This window comes from Salvelinus alpinus, chromosome 11 (assembly GCF_045679555.1).
Source record: "Salvelinus alpinus chromosome 11, SLU_Salpinus.1, whole genome shotgun sequence".
NCBI lineage: Eukaryota > Metazoa > Chordata > Actinopteri > Salmoniformes > Salmonidae > Salvelinus > Salvelinus alpinus.
Genome location: NC_092096.1, coordinates 51,329,975 through 51,351,589, shown reverse-complemented (window position 1 = coordinate 51,351,589; position 21,615 = coordinate 51,329,975). Strand labels below are relative to the sequence as shown.

The 21,615-nt window shown below is 43.3% G+C and overlaps 1 protein-coding gene across 1 annotated transcript; it reads left to right on the top strand.

Annotated features, from left to right (window-relative positions):
- Positions 1–4,590: 4,590 nt before the first annotated feature.
- LOC139533323 (E3 ubiquitin/ISG15 ligase TRIM25-like) lies at positions 4,591–12,093 on the top strand. The gene is given in 4 exon segments (XM_071331379.1): positions 4,591–4,619; positions 10,146–10,704; positions 10,991–11,047; positions 11,893–12,093. Coding segments are annotated over 4 exon segments (846 nt in total).
- Positions 12,094–21,615: the final 9,522 nt, after the last annotated feature.

Here is a 21,615-nt window from a genome sequence, read left to right as displayed (position 1 = left end):
TTGTTGTGTGTCCGATAAACTACCGTTTATATAGGAGTGGTTAAAACATGCTAATAATGGTCCTCTGAGTATATCAAAAAAGTTTTGTATACTTCCACTGGTATGCCATCCAACCCTGGAGTTTTCCCCGACTTAAAGGCTTTAATTGCATCAAGAAGTTCTTCCTCTGTAATTTGGCCTTCACACGAGTCTTTCTGTACAGATTTGAATTTTACATTATTTATAGGGAAAAAAACATGCAAATAGCTTCGGTTAGTGGAGATGGAGGAGACTGAAACAAAAACATATTCTTAAAGTACTTTACTTCCTCTTTCAAAATATGGTTTGGTGAATCATGAGTGACTCCATCATTTGTAACAAGTTTCAATACGTTTTTTTTGGTAGCATTTCAGTGTTGAAGATTGAAAACGAATTTGATGCATTTTCCCCCATATTCCATCTATTTTGCATTATTGTTATAATATATTCAATAAAGATTCAGTGTAATAAGTTCTTCCATTTATTTTTGTTTTTCCTATAACTTATTCTGTGCCTCTATGGTAAGTTTTTATTGCCATCTATCTGTACTGTTAGTCCTTCAATTTCCTTTATTAATAGGGACTCTATCGACCTAAATTGCTTTTGTTTTATAGATGAGTACTGAATTGCATGGCCTCTAAAGGCTAATTTAAAAGTGTCCCATACAATAAGGGGATCTGGTGTACCTATGTTATGTCAGAAATAGTAAGTTATAAATTATTCTGTCCTAGTTAAAAACAAGTTATCATCCAGTAGGCTTTGATTACATTTCCAATATCCTCGCCCACATGGAAATTCTGTAAGAGTAATATATATGCCAATTATGTTATGATCCGATTCTGTCCCCTATTAATTTTTTTTAAACTTTTGGTTCCAGAGAGAATGACATAAGAAAGTAATCAAGATGACTAGCTTGATTAAGCATCCGCCATGTATATCTCACTAGGTCAGGGTATTTAAGCCTCCATGTATCCACTAATTCCAGTATATCCATGACATTCATGATTTCCTTAAGTGCCAGAGGGTGATAGTTTGTAGTGTGATTTCCTTTACGGTCCATAGAACCGTATTAAAAACTCCCACCATAATAATAGAGGCTAGTATTGCTTGTAGAGTTGATCAATTCTTAAATATATTTTCAACGAAGCTTGGATCATCATTTTTTGGACCGTATAGGTTAATAAGCCATACTGTATATGTTTATTGTCCAATAACATATTTAAAATCATCCATCTACCTTGATGATCAGTTTGGACAATTTGCACATTTGGATCAAAATTACTGATAATTAATATCATCACCCCTTTTGAGTTTCTTTGCCCATGGGAGAAATATATTTTGCCCCTCCAGTCCATTTTCCACAAAACTTCATCAAAAATTGTTGAATGGGTTTCCTGTAAACAATAGATATTATATTCCTTCTCTTTTAGCCAGGTAAATACTGATCGTCTTTTCTTATTATCTGCTAAGCCATTACAATTATAACTGGCTATACTTATTTCACTAATAACCATAATGAGACAGGATTGGTTAACTATTGAGTTTCATGAGTTTCATGTCCTATATCGACATAACCTGAAAGGCCGCACAGCAAGGAAGAAGCCACTGCTCCAAAATGGCCATAAAAAAGCCAGACTACGGTTTGCAACTGCACATGGGGACAAAGATCTACTTTTTGGAGAAATATCCTCTGGTCTGATGAAACAAAAATAGAACTGGTTGGAAGATATATTGAAGCAACATCTCAAGACATCAGTCAGAAGGTTAAAGTTTGGTCGCAAATGGGTCTTCCAAATGGACAATGACCCCAAGCATACTTCCAAAGTTGTGGCAAAATGGCTTAAGGACAACAAAGTCAAGGTATTGGAGTGGCCATCACAAAGCCCTGACCTCAATTCTATAGAACATTGTGGGCAGAACTGAAAAAGCATGTGCGAGCAAGGAGGCCTACAAACCTTACTCAGTTACACCAGCTCTGTCAGGAGGAATGGGCCAAAATTCACCCAACTTATTGTGGGAAGCTTGTGGAAGGCTTCCCGAAACGTTTGACCCAAGTTAAACAATTTAAAGGCATTGCTACCAAATACTATTCGAGTGTATGTAAACTTCTGACCTACTGGGAATGTGATGAAAGAAATAAAAGCTGAAATAAATAATTCTGTACTATTATTCTGACATTTCACATTGTTAAAATAAAGTGGTGATCCTAACTGACCTAAGACAGGTACTTTTTACTAGGATAAAATGTCAGAAAATGTGAAAAACTGAGTTTAAATGTATTTGGCTAAGGTGTATGTAAACCTCTGACTTCAACTGTAGGTCCTGGATGGCAGGAAGCTTGGCCCAAGTGATGTACTGGGCCGTTCGCACTACCCTCTGAAGCGTCTTGCGGTCAGATGCCGAGCAGTTGCCATACCAGGCGGTGATGCAACTGGTCAGGATGCTCTCGATGGTGCAGCTGTATAACTTAAGGATCTGGGGGCCCATGCCAAATCTTTTCAGTCTCCTGAGGGGGAAAGGTTTTGTCATGCCCTCTTCATGACTGCCTTGGTATGTTTGGACCATGATAGTTCGTTGGTGATGTGGACACAAAGGAACTTGAAACTCTCGACCCAACCCACTACAGCCCCGTCGATGTTAATGGGAGCTTGTTCGGCCTGCCTTTTCCTGTAGTCCACGATCAGCTCCTTTGTCTTGCTCACATTGAGGGAGAAGTTGTTGTCCTAGCACCACACTGCCAGTTCTCTGACCTCCTCCCTATAGGCCGTCTCATTGTGGTCGGTGTTGTGTCGTCAGCAACCTTAATGATGGTTTTGGAGTCGTGTTTGGCCATGCAGTCGTGGGTGAACAGGGAGTACAGGAGGGGACTAAGTACACACCCGTAAGGGGCCTCAGTGTTAAGGATCAGTGTGGCGGATGTGTTGTTGCCTACTCTTACCACCTGGGGGTGGCCCGTCAGGAAGTCCAGGATCCAGTTGCAGAGGGAGGTGTTAAGTCCCAGAGTCCTTAGCTTAGTAATGAGCTTCCTTCGTGGGCACTATGGTGTTGAACGCTGAGCTGTAGTCGATGAACAACATTCTCACATGGGTGTTCCTTTTGTCCAGGTGAGAAAGGGCGGTGTGGAGTACGATTGAGATTGCGTGTCACGGGGCGGAAATCATTTAGGCAGGTTACCTTAACTTCCTTGGGGACGGGGACTATGATGGTCTGCTTGAAACATGTAGGTATTACAGACTCGGTCAGGGAGCGGTTGAAAATGTCAGTGAAGACACTTGACAGTTGGTCCGCGAATGCTTTGAGTACACGTCCTGGTAATCTGTAATCTGTCTGGCCCAGCGGCTTTTTGAATGTTGACCTGTTTAAAGGTTTTGTTCACATCGGCTACCGAGAGCATTATCACACAGTCATCCAGAACAGCTGGTGCTCTCATGCATGCTTCAGTGTTGCTTGGATCGAAGCGAGCATAAAAGGCATTTAGCTTGTCTGGTAGGCTCGCGTCACTGGGCAGCTTGGGTCTGGGTCGTTGAGCCGGTGTAGAAGGATTCAATCTTAAGCCTGTGTTGACGCTTTGCTTGTTTGATGGTTCGTCTGAGGGCATAGCGGGATTTCTTATAGCTGTCCGGGTTAGACTTCCGCTCCTTGAAAGCGGAAGCTCTACCCTTTAGCTCGATGCAGATGTTGCCTGTAATCCATGGCTTCTGGTTGGGATATGTACGTACAGTCACTGTGGGGACGACGTCATCAATGCACTAATTGATTTTTTATTTTAATTTGATTTATTTCACCTTTATTTAACCAGATAGGCTAGTTGAGAACAAGTTCTCATTTGCAACTGCGACCTGGCCAAGATAAAGCATAGCAATTCGACACATACAACAACACAGTTACACATGGAATAAACAAAATATACAGTCAATAATACAGTAGAAAAATAAGTCTATATACAATGTGAGCAAATGAGGTGAGATAATGGAGGTAAAGGCAAAAAAAGACCATGGTGGCGAGGTAAATACAATATAGCAAGTAAAACACTGGAATGGTAGATTTGCAGTGGAAGAATGTGCAAAGTAGAAATAGAAATAATGGGGTGCAAAGGAGCAAAATAAATAAATACAGTAGGGGAAGAGGTAGTTGTTTGGGCTATGTACAGGTGTAGTAATCTGTGAGCTGCTCTGACAGCTGGTGCTTAAAGCTAGTGAGGGAGATAAGTGTTTCCAGCTTCAGAGATTTTTGCAGTTCGTTCCAGTCATTGGCAGCAGAGAACTAGAAGGAAAGACGACCAAAGGAGGAATTTGCTTTGGGGGTGACATTTTACATTTAAGTCATTTAGCAGACGCTCTTATCCAGAGCGACTTACAAATTGGAAAGTTCATACATATTCATCCTGGTCCCCCCGTGGGGAATGAACCCACAACCCTGGCGTTGCAAGCGCCATGCTCTACCAACTGAGCCACACGGGACCAGTGAGATATACCTGCTGGAGCGCGTGCTACCAGTGGGGGCGAGGGCCAACCAACGAGAGCGTACAGGTCGCAATGGTGGGTAGGGTATGGAGCTTCGGTGACAAAACGGATGGCACTGTGATAGACTGCATCCAGTTTGTTAAGTAGAGTGTAGAGTGTTGGAGGCTATTTTATAGATGACATCACCGAAGTCGAGGATCGGTAGGATGGTCAGTTTTACGAGGGTATGTTTGGCAGCATGAGTGAAGGATGCCATATATTGCGATATAGGAAGCCGATTCTAGATTTAATGATGAAGCCGATGACTGAGGTGGTGTATTCCTCAATGCCATTGGATGAATCCCGGAACATATTCCAGTCTGTGCTCGCAAAAAGGTCCTGTAGTGTAGCATTCGCATCTTCTGACCACTTATGTATTGAGCGAATCACTGGTACTTCCTGCTTTAGTTTTTGCTTGTAAGCAGGAATCAGGAGGATAGAATTGGGGTCAGATTTGCCAAATGTAGGGTGGAGGAGAGCTTTGTATGCATCTCTGTGTGTGGAGTAAAGGTGGTCTAGGATTTTTTTTCCCCTGGTTGCAGATGTGACATGATGGTAAAATTTTGGTAAAACTGATTTAAGTTTGCATTCATTAAAGTCCCTGGCCACTAGGAGCGCCGCTTCTGGGTGAGCATTTGGGCGCGTATTCACATATCGGAGTAGAAGTATTGATCTTGGACCAGTACTTCTACAGCCCGCAGTGCACTCGTTACAAAGTGAAACTTAACTGTGTCATTACAGGAGCTGTCCCATGCTGATCCTGTTTTCAGAATATAGGCTCTGTACCTCTTAAATTATTTATGGCTATCCAAAGACAACTGATTAGGTTTAAAAAAATTCCCATCAAGAGAAGAAATATTCTTGTAAGAACTGGGTCTGGAGACGAGAAGCAAGTACAGGGAGTGAACATTTAAGGGAAAACAGACATCAAACAAAACATGAACACCGTCTGGATGGGGGGGAACAAAACAACATTACGACAATAATGCTGACACGGGGAACAGTACTGAGGAACAGACAGGTATAGAGGGGGCAATCAACAACGTGAAGGAGTCCAGTTGAGTCCAATGAGCGCTGATGCGCGTAATGATGGTGACAGGTGTGCGTAATGAAGGGCACCCTGGCGCCCACGAGCGCCAGAGAGGGGAAGCGGGAGCAGGCGTGACACTTCTGTAGCCTATTATGTATTTAAGTGCATTCTACGTCTGCCATGTGTTATGTATTCTCATTATGTATTCTTATACGTCTGGCATGTGTTAAGTGTTTTTTTTCTCGTGCTATTTTGTATGCATTTTGATTATGTCAATTCTGCATTTCTTCAGTTTGTGTAAACTGTGAGCAAGAAAAAATAAAGCCAAAGTCAAAGTCGCTCATTCTCTTGTTCGCCATACAAAATATCAACGTGACCTAAAAATAGGATATGATGACAATGGTTTTCGCAATTGCTCAACAAATCATTGTAGACTAATGGCAATCAGTAATTGAGCTTTAAGTAGGCCTACAGATATTCTGAAATTAATCAATTAATCATGAAGTAGCAAGTTAAAAGACGTTGCCGTAGACCTAATATGTTGACGTTTAGATTATTGGTTAGGCTACAGTGACATGCTTGAGCTTTTAGATAATAGTAGCCTTTAGGCCTAATAGAGACGAATATTGAAGCAGCTCAGATGTGGCCTAATGGCTAAATACTTGGTAGGTCTATCGATTGCACATACATGAAAGTGATGTCAATATTTAGCCTAATAATCTAGCTATTATATATACAGTATATATTTCGGTTATCTTTTTTTGTATCCTTGCTTCGCTTGTTTAGAACATTATTCAGCTATATTCAACCATGAAGTTTTCTGCAGTCAGAGAGACAGAGAAACATCTTCATTCTATGTTTAGCAGAGATTTTCTGTGTATAAAGTGAGGCGGGAGGGCAAACGGCGATCTAACAACACACTTAGCTGTTCTACGAGTGGTCTGAGGCAGGCGTTAGTTTACGAGCAATACAAGTGCAAGGTTAATAAAGATGGTTTTGGGACAAGGCTCAGAAGTTTTTAAACGCTCTTACAAAGGTTCTAACAATGAACTTAGCCTTAAGATGCTTTTGGGAAACCAGGCCCAGTTCTGATATTTTGACACTAATTGGTCTTTTGATCAATCAAATCAGATCTTTAACCAATAATTGGGCAAAAGATCAGAATTGGGCAGTCTATGTAAATGCAGCCATTAAGATCTAAAAGGCTGAACTGACTATATCAGACTGTGTATACAGAACCAGGACAGCATTGTCGTTTGCAGACAAGTTGCCCATCTTGATTAGTTTGGCAATCTCTTTCATGGTCTTCAGAAGGTTTGCCATTAGGTCTGTGGGAAAAGTTAGCACACTGAAATGTGCAAAAAAGAAGTACCAAAATATCTTAATATAGGGGAGGCACATGCAAGCAGATGAGGACATTTGGCTAGGATGCAAGAAATTATATAGTAAAACCTGCAAAAGAGCTAATGTAAACCAGGAAAAACACACTACCCTCCCCTGTGCCCCCAAAAAACTACAACCTTCCAAAGCAAAGTAAAACGTTTGACAACCCTCCCCTATTTTGTACCACCCTCCCCCAGTACATTTCTATCTGTCCCTAAGGTATTGAAAACTTGAAAACTTAATTTGGAGCCCTTTCTTTGAGATTTTTTCTTCAATTTTCTTCATATAAAATAATGTAATTTCCCAATGTTTTTGAGCATATACTATAACTTAGTAGTTGTAATATTTATTTCATACAATATTTTTATGCTGATCTTTATCAAGGTTGCCAATCGTTTTGGACCCGACTGTACATCTGGTGTAACAGGAGCAAATATTACCAAGATAGTCGCCGGGCGAAAAAATATTTACACGAATACTGACTACGAAGATTGCCATTTTCCCATTGACTATGGGGAGGGGGGGTCCTGCTTTCTGGAAACAACAGCTTGCAGTACCCTGGTTGGCCTTGAACTTCATGGCTTCAATGAGAGGGGGCAGTCGTTCCCCTCAACAATTAATGGAGGTCGGCATATCTTGAACAGACACTCCCAAAACCGGCTAAACCATTGATTGATTTTAGGCTATACAAATACTGGTCAAAACATACATGACAAAAAGCAAATAGACACAGTTACACATTCAATACCACAATAATGATTACTGCATTCACTGACTTAAAGATGGAATCCACAGAAGGCGGGAAAAGCGCTACGGTCTCCCAACCACTCTTGTTACTGTTAATGTTGCCGAGCTGATAAGTTGTGCAGCATGGTAAAAAAAATGTACAGCACATATTGTGCTCTTCTATTGCGTGTGCAATGATGTTGTCTGCAGTAATTTCTTTGTTGTTTTAATATCGCAAATGGACGTATCACTTCACCATTAACAATAACCGGCTTTAAAGACGGAATCCGCAGTAGAGGAATGAGCGCCACTGTCCGCCCCACGGCTGTTGTTATTGTTTTATTGACCAAGCAGAGCTGGGGAGAGTCCAAATTGCAGTACGAATGCTGCTGTTCTATTGCATGTGCAATGATGTCTGAGGGAAACAAACTGCTTGTTGTTTGCAGTAACTACTTTGTTGTTGTAATATCGCAAATGGACGTGTCAGTTTCACCATTAAGGATGAAATATAATGTATTACCAAGAAGCTGTTCGTGTAGTCCTTATTATTTTTCAATGAAACTCGTAGCACAAACGATGCATGCAAGCGCTATTAAGTTTACAGATTGTCAGAGTTCCATTTGTGTGTGGTGGAGAGAGAACGAGAGTAAAAATAGCCTTGTGACTTCGTCATAGGACGGGGTGGTAGAGTTCACATTTGACAAACGTTTTCCTTTAGCTATGTCAAAAGTATTCCATTAATTAAAACTCAACTCTATGCAGCACAACACTCACAAGGAAACGCTTATTTTCCTCTTCTGGGGGAAAACACCACAATCTGATACATTTCCTTGGTTTCGGGGGGATTTTTGAAGACTGGTAAGCTCCTCCCTCTTTCATGAAGCAATAAATCAGTGGAAGTTTTCATTGTAATTCCCATATCCACATCTCTGCTCAACAACCATTGGTTTAGCCATACAGGACACAGATTGAAAACTTTTAAATGCTTTGTCCCTGTTCAGAGGTAAAACTATACTGAAGAGACATACAACCACAGGTAAGGACTTTGATTGATACAAAAAACAAATATAAATTCCCTGTCTTAGGTCAGTTAGGATCACCACTTTATTTAAGAATGTGAAATGTCAGAATAGTAGTAGAGAGCATGATTTACTTCAGCTTTTATTTCTTTATTCACATTCCCAGTGGGTCAGAAGTTTACATAGACTCGATTAGTATTTGGTAATATTGTCTTTAAATTGTTTAACTTTGGTCAAACATTTCGGGTAGCCTTCCACAAGCTTCCCACAATAAGTTGGGTGAATTTTGTCCCACTCCTGACAGAGCTGGTGTAACTGAGTAAGGTTTGTAGGCCTCCTTGCTCGCACACGCTTTTTCAGTTCTGCCCACACATTTTCTATGGGATTGAGGTCAGGGCTTTGTGATTGCCACTCCAATACATTGACTTTGTTGTCCTTAAGCCATTTTGCCACAACTTTGGAAGTATGCTTGAGGTCATTGTCCATTTGGAAGACCCATTTGCGACCAAGCATTGATTTCCTGAATGATGTCTTGAGATGTTGCTTCAATATATCCAAATAATTTTCGTTCCTCATGATGCCATCTATTTTGTGAAGTGCACCAGTCCCTCCTGCAGCAAAGCACCCCCACAACATGATGCTGCCACCCCCGTGCTTCACGGTTGGGATGGTGTTCTTCGGCTTGCAAGCCTCCAACCTTTTTCCTCCAAACATAACGATGGTCATTATGGCCAAACAGTTCTATTTTTGTTTCATCGGACCTGAGGACATTTCTCCAAAAAGTATAACCTTTGTCCCCATGTGCAGTTGCAAACCGTAGTTTATCTTTTTTATGGCGGTTTTGGAGCAGTGGCTTCTTCCTTGCTGAGCGGCCTTTCAGGTTATGTCGATATAGGACTTGTTTTACTGTGAATATAGATACTTTTGTACCTGTTTCCTCCAGCATCTTCACAAGGTCCTTTGCTGTTGTTCTGGGATTGATTTGCACTTTTCGCACCAAAGAGACAGAACGCCTCTCATTCCTGAGCGGTATGACGGCTGCGTGGTCCCATGGTGTTTATACTTGCGTATTATTGTTTGTACAGATGGACGTGGTACCTTCAGGTGTTTGGAAATTGCTCCCAAGGATGAACCAGACTTGTGGAGGTCTACAATTTATTTTCTGAGGTCTTGGCTGATATCTTTTGATTTTCCCATGATGTCAAGCAAAGAGGCACTGAGTTTGAAGGTAGGCTTTGAAATACATCCACAGGTACACCTCCAATTGACTCAAATGATGTCAATTAGCCTATCAGAAGCTTCTAAAGCCATGACATTATTTTCTGGAATCTTCCAAACTGTTTAAAGGCACAGTCAACTTAGTGTTTGTAAATCTCTGACCCACTAGGTTTTGATTCCTTGCAAGAGATTCACATGGTCTAACCCTAACCAACACACTATTTTATTTCCAGATAAGGCTTGAAGTAGAATGAATGACAGCCAGTTCAATTGCTCCATCTGTCTGGAGTTGTTCACTAACCCGGTCACTACTCCATGTGGACACAACTTCTGTAAGAATTGTATTGGGAGTTACTGGGATTCCAGTGATGTAACCCAGTGCCCCGCGTGTAAAGAGGAGTTTTACAAAAGACCTGACCTCCGGGTCAACACATCATTCAAAGAAGTAGTTGATCATTTTAAGTCTATGAGTGTTAAAGATCTGAAGCGCCCCACGTTCGCTGGTCCTAGGACTGTGGCCTGTGACGTCTGCACTGGGAAGAGGCAGAAGGCCCTGAAGTCCTGCCTGGTGTGTCTGACCTCCTACTGTGAGACTCACCTGGAGCCCCATCAGAGAGTGGTGACTCTGAAGAGACACAAGCTGGTGGACCCCGTGAAGAACCTGGAGAACAGGATTTGTAAGAAGCATGAGAGGCTACTGGACATGTTCTGTCAGAACGACCAGATGTTTCTGTGTCACCTCTGTGCTGAGACAGACCACAATAAACATTTCATTTTAACCGTAGAAAAAGTGTCAGAAGTAAAGAGGGTACGTTGTTTTCCACAAGATCCTTCAGCACTATTATAAAATCTACAATTCTATTATTTAAAAAAAAAACTGTAAGCAGTTGAGGAAAGCGAATTTGAGGAAATAATTTGGTTTGATTTACTTTTTTAAATAATTTTTTACTTTGGGGTTGTCCAGAAATCCCATTTTGGGGGTTCCTGGGTTTCCTGCGTATTCCCTCCTGAGTCTAGGAATCTTCCAAGAGTTTTGGGAAAGTTACCGGATTTCGGCAACCATTGATTACGATTTCTTACGATTGTTTCCTCAGGTCCATGTCAAGCACACTGAGACAGAGGTTCAGCAGATGATCCAGGACAGAGAGAAGGTTGGGCTGGGCTGCCTTCTGAGAATTCATAGGCGATTGAGTAAACTCCCATTGCCATCCGTTCTATTGGCCAACGTGCAATCATTGGAAAATAAAATGGATGACCTATGATCAAGATTATACTACCAACGGAACATTAAAAACTGTAATATCTTATGTTTCACCGAGCCGTGGCTGAATGACGACACAGATAATATAGAGCTGGCGGGATTTTCCATGCACCGGCAGGACAGAGAAGCTACGTCTGGTAAGACGAGGGCCGGGGGTGTGTGTCTATTTGTCAATAAGAGCTGGTGCGCAATGTCTAATATTAAAGAAGTCTCGAGGTATTGCTCGCCTGAGGTAGAGTACCTCATGATAAGCTGTAGACTATACTATCTACCAAGAGAGTTCTCATCTATATTATTCGTAGCCGTCTATTTACCACCACAAACCGATGCTGGCACTAAGACCGCATTCATCCAGCTGTATAAGGCCATAGAAACACAAGAAAATTCTCATCCAGAAGTGGCGCTCCTAGAGGCCGGGGACTTTAATGCAGGCAAACTTAAATCAGTTTATCTAATTTTTAACAGCATGTCGCATGTGCAACCAGAGGAAAGAAAACTCTAGACCACCTTTACTCCACACACAGAGATGCATACAAAGCCCCCCCCCCCCCCCCATTTGGCAAATCTGACCACAATTCTATCCTCCTGATTCCTGCTTACAAGCAAAAACTAAAGCAGGAAGTACCAGTGACTCGCTCAATGTGGACATGATCAGATGATGTGGATGCTACACTACAGGACTGTTTTGCTAGTACAGACTGGAATATGTTCCGGGATTCATCAAATGACATTTAGGAGTATACCATCTCAGTCATCGGCTTCATAAATAAGTATATCGACAACGTCATCCCCACAGTGACCGTACGTACATATCCTAACCAGAAGCCATGGATTACAGGCAACATCCGCATCGAGCTAAAGGCTAGAGCTGCCACTTTCAAGGAGCGGGACACTACTCCGGATGCTTACAAGAAATCCTGCTATGCCCTCAGATGAACCATCAAACAAGCAAAGTGTCAATACAGGATTAAGATTGAATCCTACTACACACTGCCCTTTCCCACCTGGACAAAAGGAACACCTACTATGTGAGAATGCTATTCATTGACTACACCTCAGCGTTGAACACCATAGTGCCCACAAAGCTCATCACTAAGCTATGGACCCCGGGACTAAACAGGTAGCCTAGTGGTTAGATTGTTGTACCAGTAACCGAAAGGTTGCTAGAACAAATCCCTGAGCTGACAAGTTAAACATATGTTGTTCTGCCCCTGAACAAGGCAGTTAACCCACTGTTCCTAGGCCGTCGTTGTAAATAAGAATTTGTTCTTAACTGACTTGGCTAGTTAAATAAATGTTAAATAAAAAACAGGGTCCGTAACTTACGCTGCTACGCTGATCCTCAACACTGGGGCCTCTCAGGGGTGTGTGCTTAGTCCCCTCCTGTACTCCCTGTTCACCCATGACTGCGTGGCAAAACACTCCAACACCATCATTAAGTTTGCTGATGACACAACAATGGTAGGCCTGATCATCGACAACGATGAGACAACCTATAGGGAGGAGGTCAGAGACCTGTGTCACGAGAATTTTCAATTCCAATGATAGTAACAATCAATCAATAACTCTGACCAATCCCCGAGATCTGTAAGACCACGGGTTTAATAATAATTAGTCAAAGACTCAGCTTATGCAAAAAGATAGTACCGTTTATTCAGAGAACGTTCTGAAGTCCATTATACAAAGACATCCATTTTATAGCTGCGCACATACTTCCACACAAACAGTAGATATCCTACGCACATACATACACACAAACAGTATGTGAGTTTTATCCTTCTTCATGGTTCTCACCACTGTGTATGCCTACCCTGCCGACAGTTCCATTCCCCCCGAGATTAGAGAAACCTTGAGAAATCCTCCCTGTCCTCCTAAGTTTTCTCAGTTCCTGCCAGGTGGGTTCAAACACAGTCTAACTGTTCTCGGTGTCTTTCTTCGGCCTCCTCCCCCCCCCATACAAGTTCAAATCCTGAGCTACGTCTTGCTCAGACAGTCTGGGTTTTTCCACTATACAGATACATTGTTTTAACCTAATTCTGACTAAAACTACACACATCATCAGAATATAATTTTATGATTCTAATCAATTTCATACAATTATATGGTTTCAGGGTGGAATATTCTAATCATTAATTTAAACATATAAATTCCATTATCAACCTGGCAGTGTGGTGCCAGGACAACAACTTCTCCCTCAATGTGAGCAAGACAAAGGAGCTGATCGTGGACTACAGGAAACAGGCCCCATTAACATCGACGGGGCTGTAGTGGAGCGGGTCGAGAGTTTTTCAAGTTCCTATGTGTCCACATCACCAAAAACTATCATGGTCCAAACACACCAAGACAGTCGTGAAGAGGGCACGACAACACCTTTTCCCCCTCAGGAGACTGAAAAGATTTGGCATGGGTCCCCAGATCCTTAAAAAGTTATACAGCTGCACCATCGAGAGCATCCTGACCGGTTGCATCACCACCTGGTATGGTAACTCATCGGCATCTGACCGTAAGGCTCTACAGAGGGTAGTACGTATGGTCCAGTACATCACTGGGGCCAGGATTCCTGCCGTCCAGGACCTATATACAAGGTGGTGTAAGAGAAAAGCCCAAATAATTGTCAAAGACTCCAGTCACCCAAGTCATAGATTGTTTTCTCTTCTACCGCACGGCAAGCAGTACCGGAGCGCCAAGTCTAGGACCAAAAGGCTCCTTAACAGCTTCTACCCCCAAGCCATAGACTGCTGAACAATTAATCAAATGCGGGTACTATTTAATGAAGCTGCCAGTTGAGGACTTGTGAGGCGTCTGTTTCTCAAACTAGACAATCTAATGTACTTGTCCTCTTGCTCAGTTATGCACCAGGGCCTCCCCCTCCTCTTTCTATTCTGGTTAAAACCAGTTTGCGCTGTTCTGTGAAGGGAGTAGTACACAGCGTTGGATGAGATCTTCAGTTTCTTGGCAACTTCTCGCATGGAATAGCCTTCATTTCTCAGAACAAGAATAGACTGACGAGTTTCAGAACCCAGAAATGCTGATGCTCCAGATACTCAACCAGTCTAAAGAAGTCCAGTGTTATGGATTCTTTAATCAGTTTTCAGCTTTGCTAACATAATTGCAAAATGGTTTTCTAATGATCAATTAGCCTTTTAAAATTATAAACTTGGATTAGCTCACACAATGTGCCATTGGAACACAAGAGTGATGGTTGCTGATAATGGGCCTCTGTACGCCTATATAGATATTCCATTTAAAAAATCTGCCGTTTCCAGCTACAATAGTCATTTACAACATTAACAATGTGTACACTGTATTTCTGATCAATTTGATGTTATTTTAAATGGACAAAAAAAGTGCTTTTCTCTCAAAAACAAGGACATTTCTAAGTGACCCCAAACCTTTGAACGGAGTGTATGCACTGTATTGTGTATTAAATACTAATCCAATGTATGCATTCCGAGTAATGCATTCCGTCTCTCTAGATGGGAAAGAAGTCTTGAAATCACCAAAGAAATAGAAGGTTAACAAAACCAAGAAAGATTCATCAAAGATGTTTGTGTCTTTGATTAAGACTAGTTCAGCTCTGGAAAACACTATTGGGAGGTGAGATGAGAAGAGATGACATGTTACTTTATTATTTGGTTTTGCATCACAAGCTCCACGTCACACACAATAGAAAAGTTTAAAAAGGCAGACAGCATAATGTCACATATTCTGTAACACATCATCACAGAAGACATAACATGTCATCTAGTGCTGCAAAAACCACTAACTTCAAAAACATCACTGGCTTTTCAGAAAGCCCAGTTGAAAGATTCCTGGCATCAGGATTTCTGGAAACCCGGGGAGTTTTGGGAAAGTTATTGGAAACCAGTTCAATAACAGGCACATTATATGTTTCAGGTGGGGGTGCAAGGTAAATCCAACTGGTTCTTAGGAGTCGCATGGCAATCGGTGAATAGGAAAGAGTTCATTGTGGCAAACCCCAACGAAGTCCTGTGGTCTCTGTGTCTCATCAAAGGCAAAGAGATCCATGCCTGTACCAACATTGCCTTTTCTCTCACCCTTACTGGCGGCTTGCCTACAAAAGTGTGGGTGTTTGTGAATTACGACTGCGGTCAGGTCTCGTTTTACAACGTCGAGACCAAGTCTCATATGTACTTGTTCGTCGGTTGTACTTTCAGGGAGAATGTGCTTCCTTTCTTTGCCCCTTGTCGAAGTCATGATGATAAGAAAGAGCTCCTCCCTCTGGTTATATCTCCAGTTCATGTAACAGAATGATTAAAAAATGTTTTGTTAGTTCTAGGATTTCTGGAAAACCAGGTAATTCTTGTAAAGATACCAGAACTTTTCAACCCTAAAACAGAGTTAGGTGATAAAATCGCATAATGTTATTACTGTGTAAGAAAGCCATGTACAGTGATGAGCTGAATTTCTCAGTATTCCTCAATATTAACCTTGTGATTCTATTCTCAATGTGGACTGGTGTTACTCGGGAGATTATTGTGTTGGTATAATGTACACTGAACACAAATATCAACGCAACATGCAACAATTCCTAGAAGGAATTGCTAGAATTGCTATAGCTGAGGATTTCAAGGCTGCTATTGCTGAACTGGACACCAAAATCGAGAGCACCAATCGAACCGTTGCTTCACAGGGCCAGAGTATTGTGGACCTTGAGAAAGCTTCTGAATTCAACGCTGGTAGGATCGATGAGTTAGAGAAGCTATGAATGGCCTTGCAGGAAAGTATGCAGAGGCTTTCCGTGAAGTGGTTGAGTTAGAAGGCCGGTCCAGACGTCATAACCTTCGCATTGTTGGTCTGGCAGAAGGGGTGGAGGCCGGCTCTTGCCCCACGACTTCTTCGCCGAGCTACTGAGGGATACAATGGGATCGGAAGTTTTTGCTTCGGATCCGCAGCTGGACCGTGCACATCGCGCACTTGTCCCCGTGCCTGGACCGGGCCAACGTCCTTGCCCAGTAATCATCTGTTGTCACAGTTTCAAGACCAAGGATCTTATCCTGTGTGAGGCTCAGAGGGGTAACCTGTTACATAAAGGACATCCCTTCCGTGTCTATGATGATTATGCGCCTGATGTGGCAAAGCAGCACGCTGGCTACAGGGATGTCATGACTCCATCTTCGCCCCAACCTTTCTCTTCCCTGCCAGACTCAGAATTAGACTCCTGAGAAGATTTGTCTCTCCTCGGTTTTGGACGAAGAGAAGTTTATCCGGGAATACACACCAGTCCCCTGTACAGGTCATTGCGTGCTAGGTTCTCCTCATGGACTCTAATCCATAATGTGTCATAGCGGGGGAAATCTTATTCAACTGTTTTAGTAAGGGCTGCCGATTGACATGTTATTGTTGTTCCCGGACATGTAGGACACTGGTCAGGCCACTGGAGGGCGATCGGAGCTTTCATTTCACTTTCATTCTGGCTGGACGATTGACCTGTCGCTGGATTTCCATGTTTAGAGCAATGCCTGTTTGATTGGCTTGCCAGGTTTGATCATTGACACTTTCGGATGGATGTCCTTATATTCCCCCATCGTTGCTATTTATTTATTTCTCAATTCTTACTTATTATTATTATTATATTTTTAAAAAAATTGGGGGGGGGGGTCGTGCCAGACCTTAAGATCTTGGTTGGTCTGGGTATGTATGTGTTTATGTGAATATATGTATATATCATTTGTAAAGGAATGTGATGTATTTATATATGTATGTACAATGCCTCAGACCCCTTGACTTTTTCCACATTCTGTTAGGATACAGCCTTATTCAACAATGTTTTCAATTGTTATTTTTCCTCATCAATCTACACACAATACCCCATAATGACATAGAAAATTTGGTTTTATAATTTTTTTGCAAATGTATTAAAAACAAAAACTGAAATATCACATTTATATAAGTGTTCAGACCCTTTACTCAGTACTTTGTTGAAGCATCTTTGGCAGCGATTACAGCCTCGGGTCTTCTTGGGTATGACGCTACAAGCTTGGCACACCTGTATTTGGGGAGTTTCTCCCATTCTTCACTAAAGATCCTCTCAAGCTCTGTCGGGTTGGATGGGGAGCGTTGCTGCACAGCTATTTTCTCTCCAGAGATGTTCCATCGGGTTCAAATCAAATCAAATCAAATCAAATCAAATTTTATTAGTCACATACACATGGTTAGCAGATGTTAATGCGAGTGTAGCGAAATGCTTGTGCTTCTAGTTCCGACAATGCAGTAATAACCAACAAGTAATCTAACCTAACAATTCCACAACTACTACCTTATACACACACACAAGTGTAAAGGGATAAAGAATATGTACATAAAGATATATGAATGAGTGGTGGTACAGAACGGCATGGCAAGATGCAGTAGATGGTATAGAGTACGGTATATACATATGAGATGAGTACTGTAGGGTATGTAAACATAAAGTGGCATAGTTTAAAGTGGCTAGTGGTACATGTATTACATAAAGATGGCAAGATGCAGTAGATGATATAGAGTACAGTATATACATATGAGATGGGTAATGTAGGGTATGTAAACATTATATTAAGTGGCATTGTTTAAAGTGGCTAGTGGTACATTTTTACATAATTTCCATCAATTCCCATTTTTAAAGTGGCTGGAGTTGAGTCAGTATGTTGGCAGCGGCCGCTAAATGTTAGTGGTGGCTGTTTAACAGTCTGATGGCCTTGAGATAGAAGCTGTTTTTCAGTCTCTCGGTCCCTGCTTTGATGCACCTGTACTGACCTCGCCTTCTGGATGATAGCGGGGTGAACAGGCAGTGGCTTGGGTGGTTGTTGTCCTTGATGATCTTTATGGCCTTCCTGTGACATCGGGTGGTGTAGGTGTCCTGGAGGGCAGGTAGTTTGCCCCCGGTGGTGCGTTCTGCAGACCTCACTACCCTCTGGAGAGCCTTACGGTTGTGGGCGGAGCAGTTGCCGTACCAGGCGGTGATACAGCCCGACAGGATGCTCTCGATTGTGCATCTGTAGAAGTTTGTGAGTGCTTTTGGTGACAAGCCGAATTTCTTCAGCCTCCTGAGGTTGAAGAGGCGCTGCTGCGCCTTCTTCACAACGCTGTCTGTGTGGGTGGACCAATTCAGTTTGTCCGTGATGTGTACACCGAGGAACTTAAAACTTTCCACCTTCTCCACTACTGACCCGTCGATGTGGATAGGGGGGTGCTCCCTCTGCTGTTTCCTGAAGTCCACAATCATCTCCTTTGTTTTGTTGACGTTGAGTGTGAGGTTATTTTCCTGACACCACACTCCGAGGGCCCTCACCTCCTCCCTGTAGGCCGTCTCGTCGTTGTTGGTAATCAAGCCTACCACTGTAGTGTCATCCGCAAACTTGATGATTGAGTTGGAGGCGTGCATGGCCACGCAGTCGTGGGTGAACAGGGAGTACAGGAGAGGGCTCAGAACGCACCCTTGTGGGGCCCCAGTGTTGAGGATCAGCGGGGTGGAGATGTTGTTACCTACCCTCACCACCTGGGGGCGGCCCGTCAGGAAGTCCAGGACCCAGTTGCACAGGGCGGGGTCGAGACCCAGGGTCTCGAGCTTGATGACGAGTTTGGAGGGTACTATGGTGTTAAATGCTGAGCTGTAATCGATGAACAGCATTCTCACATGGGTATTCCTCTTGTCCAGATGGGTTAGGGCAGTGTGCAGTGTGGTTGCGATTGCGTCGTCTGTGGACCTATTGGGTCGGTAAGCAAATTGGAGTGGGTCTAGGGTGTCCGGTAGGGTGGAGGTGATATGGTCCTTGACTAGTCTCTCAAAGCACTTCATGATGACGGAAGTGAGTTCTACGGGGCGGTAGTCGTTTAGCTCAGTTACCTTAGCTTTCTTGGGAACAGGAACAATGGTGGCCCTCTTGAAGCATGTGGGAACAGCAGACTGGGATAAGGATTGATTGAATATGTCCGTAAACACACCAGCCAGCTGGTCTGCGCATGCTCTGAGGACGCGGCTGGGAATGCCGTCTGGGCCTGCAGCCTTGCGAGGGTTAACACGTTTAAATGTTTTACTCACCTCGGCTGCAGTGAAGGAGAGCCCGCAGGTTTTGGTAGGGGGCCGTGTCAGTGGCACTGTATTGTCCTCAAAGCGGGCAAAAAAGTTGTTTAGCCTGTCTGGGAGCAAGACATCCTGGTCCGCGACGGGGCTGGTTTTCTTTTTGTAATCCGTGATTGACTGTAGACCCTGCCACATACCTCTTGTGTCTGAGCTGTTGAATTGCGACTCGATTTTGTCTCTGTACTGGGACTTAGCCTGTTTGATTGCCTTGCGGAGAGAATAGCTACACTGTTTGTATTCGGTCATGCTTCCGGTCACCTTGCCCTGGTTAAAAGCAGTGGTTCGCGCTTTCAGTTTCACGCGAATGCTGCCGTCAATCCACGGTTTCTGGTTTGGGAATGTTTTAATCGTTGCTGTGGGTACGACATCGTCAATGCACTTCCTAATGAACTCGCTCACCGAATCAGCATATTCGGCAATATTGTTGTTGGACGCAATGCGGAACATATTCCAATCCGCGTGATCGAAGCAGTCTTGAAGCGTGGATTCAGATTGGTCGGACCAGCGTTGAACAGACCTGAGCGCGGGAGCTTGTTGTTTTAGTTTCTGTTTGTAGGCTGGAATCAACAAAATGGAGTCGTGGTCAGCTTTTCCGAAAGGGGGGCGGGGGAGGGCCTTATATGCGTCGCGGAAATTAGTATAACAATGATCTAGGGTTTTTCCAGCCCTGGTAGCACAATCGATATGCTGATAGAATTTAGGGAGTTTTGTTTTTAGATTAGCCTTGTTAAAATCCCCAGCTACGATGAATGCAGCCTCAGGGTGTGTGGTTTCCAGTTTACAAAGAGTCAGATAAAGTTCGTTCAGGGCCATCGATGTGTCTGCTTGGGGGGGAATATATACGGCTGTGATTATGATTGAAGAGAATTCCCTTGGTAGATAATGCGGTCGACATTTGATTGTGAGGAGTTCTAGATCAGGTGAACAGAATGACTTGAGTTCCTGTGTGTTGTTATGATGATCACACCACGTCTCGTTAATCATAAGGCATACCCCCCCGCCCCTCTTCTTACCAGAAAGATGTTTGTTTCTGTCGGCGCGATGCATGAAGAAACCAGCTGGCTGCACCGACTCCGTTAGCGTCTCTTGAGTTAGCCATGTTTCCGTGAAGCAGAGCACGTTGCAATCCCTGATGTCTCTCTGGAATGCTACCCGTGCTCGGATTTCATCAACCTTATTGTCAAGAGACTGGACATTGGCGAGTAGTATGCTAGGGAGTGGAGCGCGATGTGCCCGTCTCCGAAGCCTGACCACGAGACCGCCTCGTTTGCCCCTTTTACGGCGTCGCACAGGGTCGCCGGCTGGGATCAGATCCATTGTATTGGGTGGAAGGCAAAACACTGGATCCGTTTCGGGAAAGTCATATTCCTGGTAGGAACGATGATGAGTTGACGTTAATCGTATATTCAGTAGTTCCTCCCGACTGTATGTAATGAAACCTAAGATTACCTGGGGTACCGATGTAAGAAATAACACATAAAAAAACAGAGCCTGGTTCAAGTCCAGGCTCTGGCTGGGCCACTCAAGGCATTCAGAGACTTGTCCCGAAGCCACTCCTGCATTGTCTTGGCTGTGTGCTTAGGGTCGTTGTCCTGTTGGAAGGTGAACTTTCGTCTCAGTCTGAGGTCCTGAGCACTCTGGAGCAGGTTTTCATCAAGGATCTTTCTGTACTTTGCTCTGTCCATCTTTGCCTCATTCCTGACTAGTTTCGCAGTCCCTGCCACTGAAAAACATCCCAAAAGCATGATGCTGCCACCACCATGCTTCACCATAAGGATGGTGCCAAGTTTCCTCCAGACGTGACGCTTGGCATTCAGGCCATCTTTCTCATGGCCTGAGAGTCTTTAGGTGCCTTTTGGCAAACTCCAAGTGGGCTATCATGTGCCTTTAACTGAGGAGTGGCTTCTGTCTGGCCACTCTACCATAAAGGCCTGATTGGTGGTGTTGCAAAGATGGTTGTCCTTCTGGAAGGTTCTCCCATCTTCACCGAGGAATTCTAGAGCTCTGTCAGAGTGTTAGGGTTTTTGTCACCTCCCTGACCAAAGCCCTTCTTCCCTGATTGCTCAGTTTGGCTGGGCGGCCAGCTCTAGGAAGAGATTTGGTGGTTTCAAACTCCTTCCATTTAAGAACGATAGAGGCCACTGTGTTCTTGGGGACCTTCAATGCTGCAGATATGTTTTGGTACCCTTCCCCAGATCTTTGCCTCGACACAATCCTGTCTTGGAGCTCTACGGACAATTTGTTGATCTCATGGCTTGGTTTTTGCTCTGACATGCGCTGTCAACTGTGGGCCTTGTATAGACAGGTGTGTGCCTTTCTAAATCATGTCCAATCAATTGAATTTACCACAGGTGGACTTCATTCAAGTTTTCGAA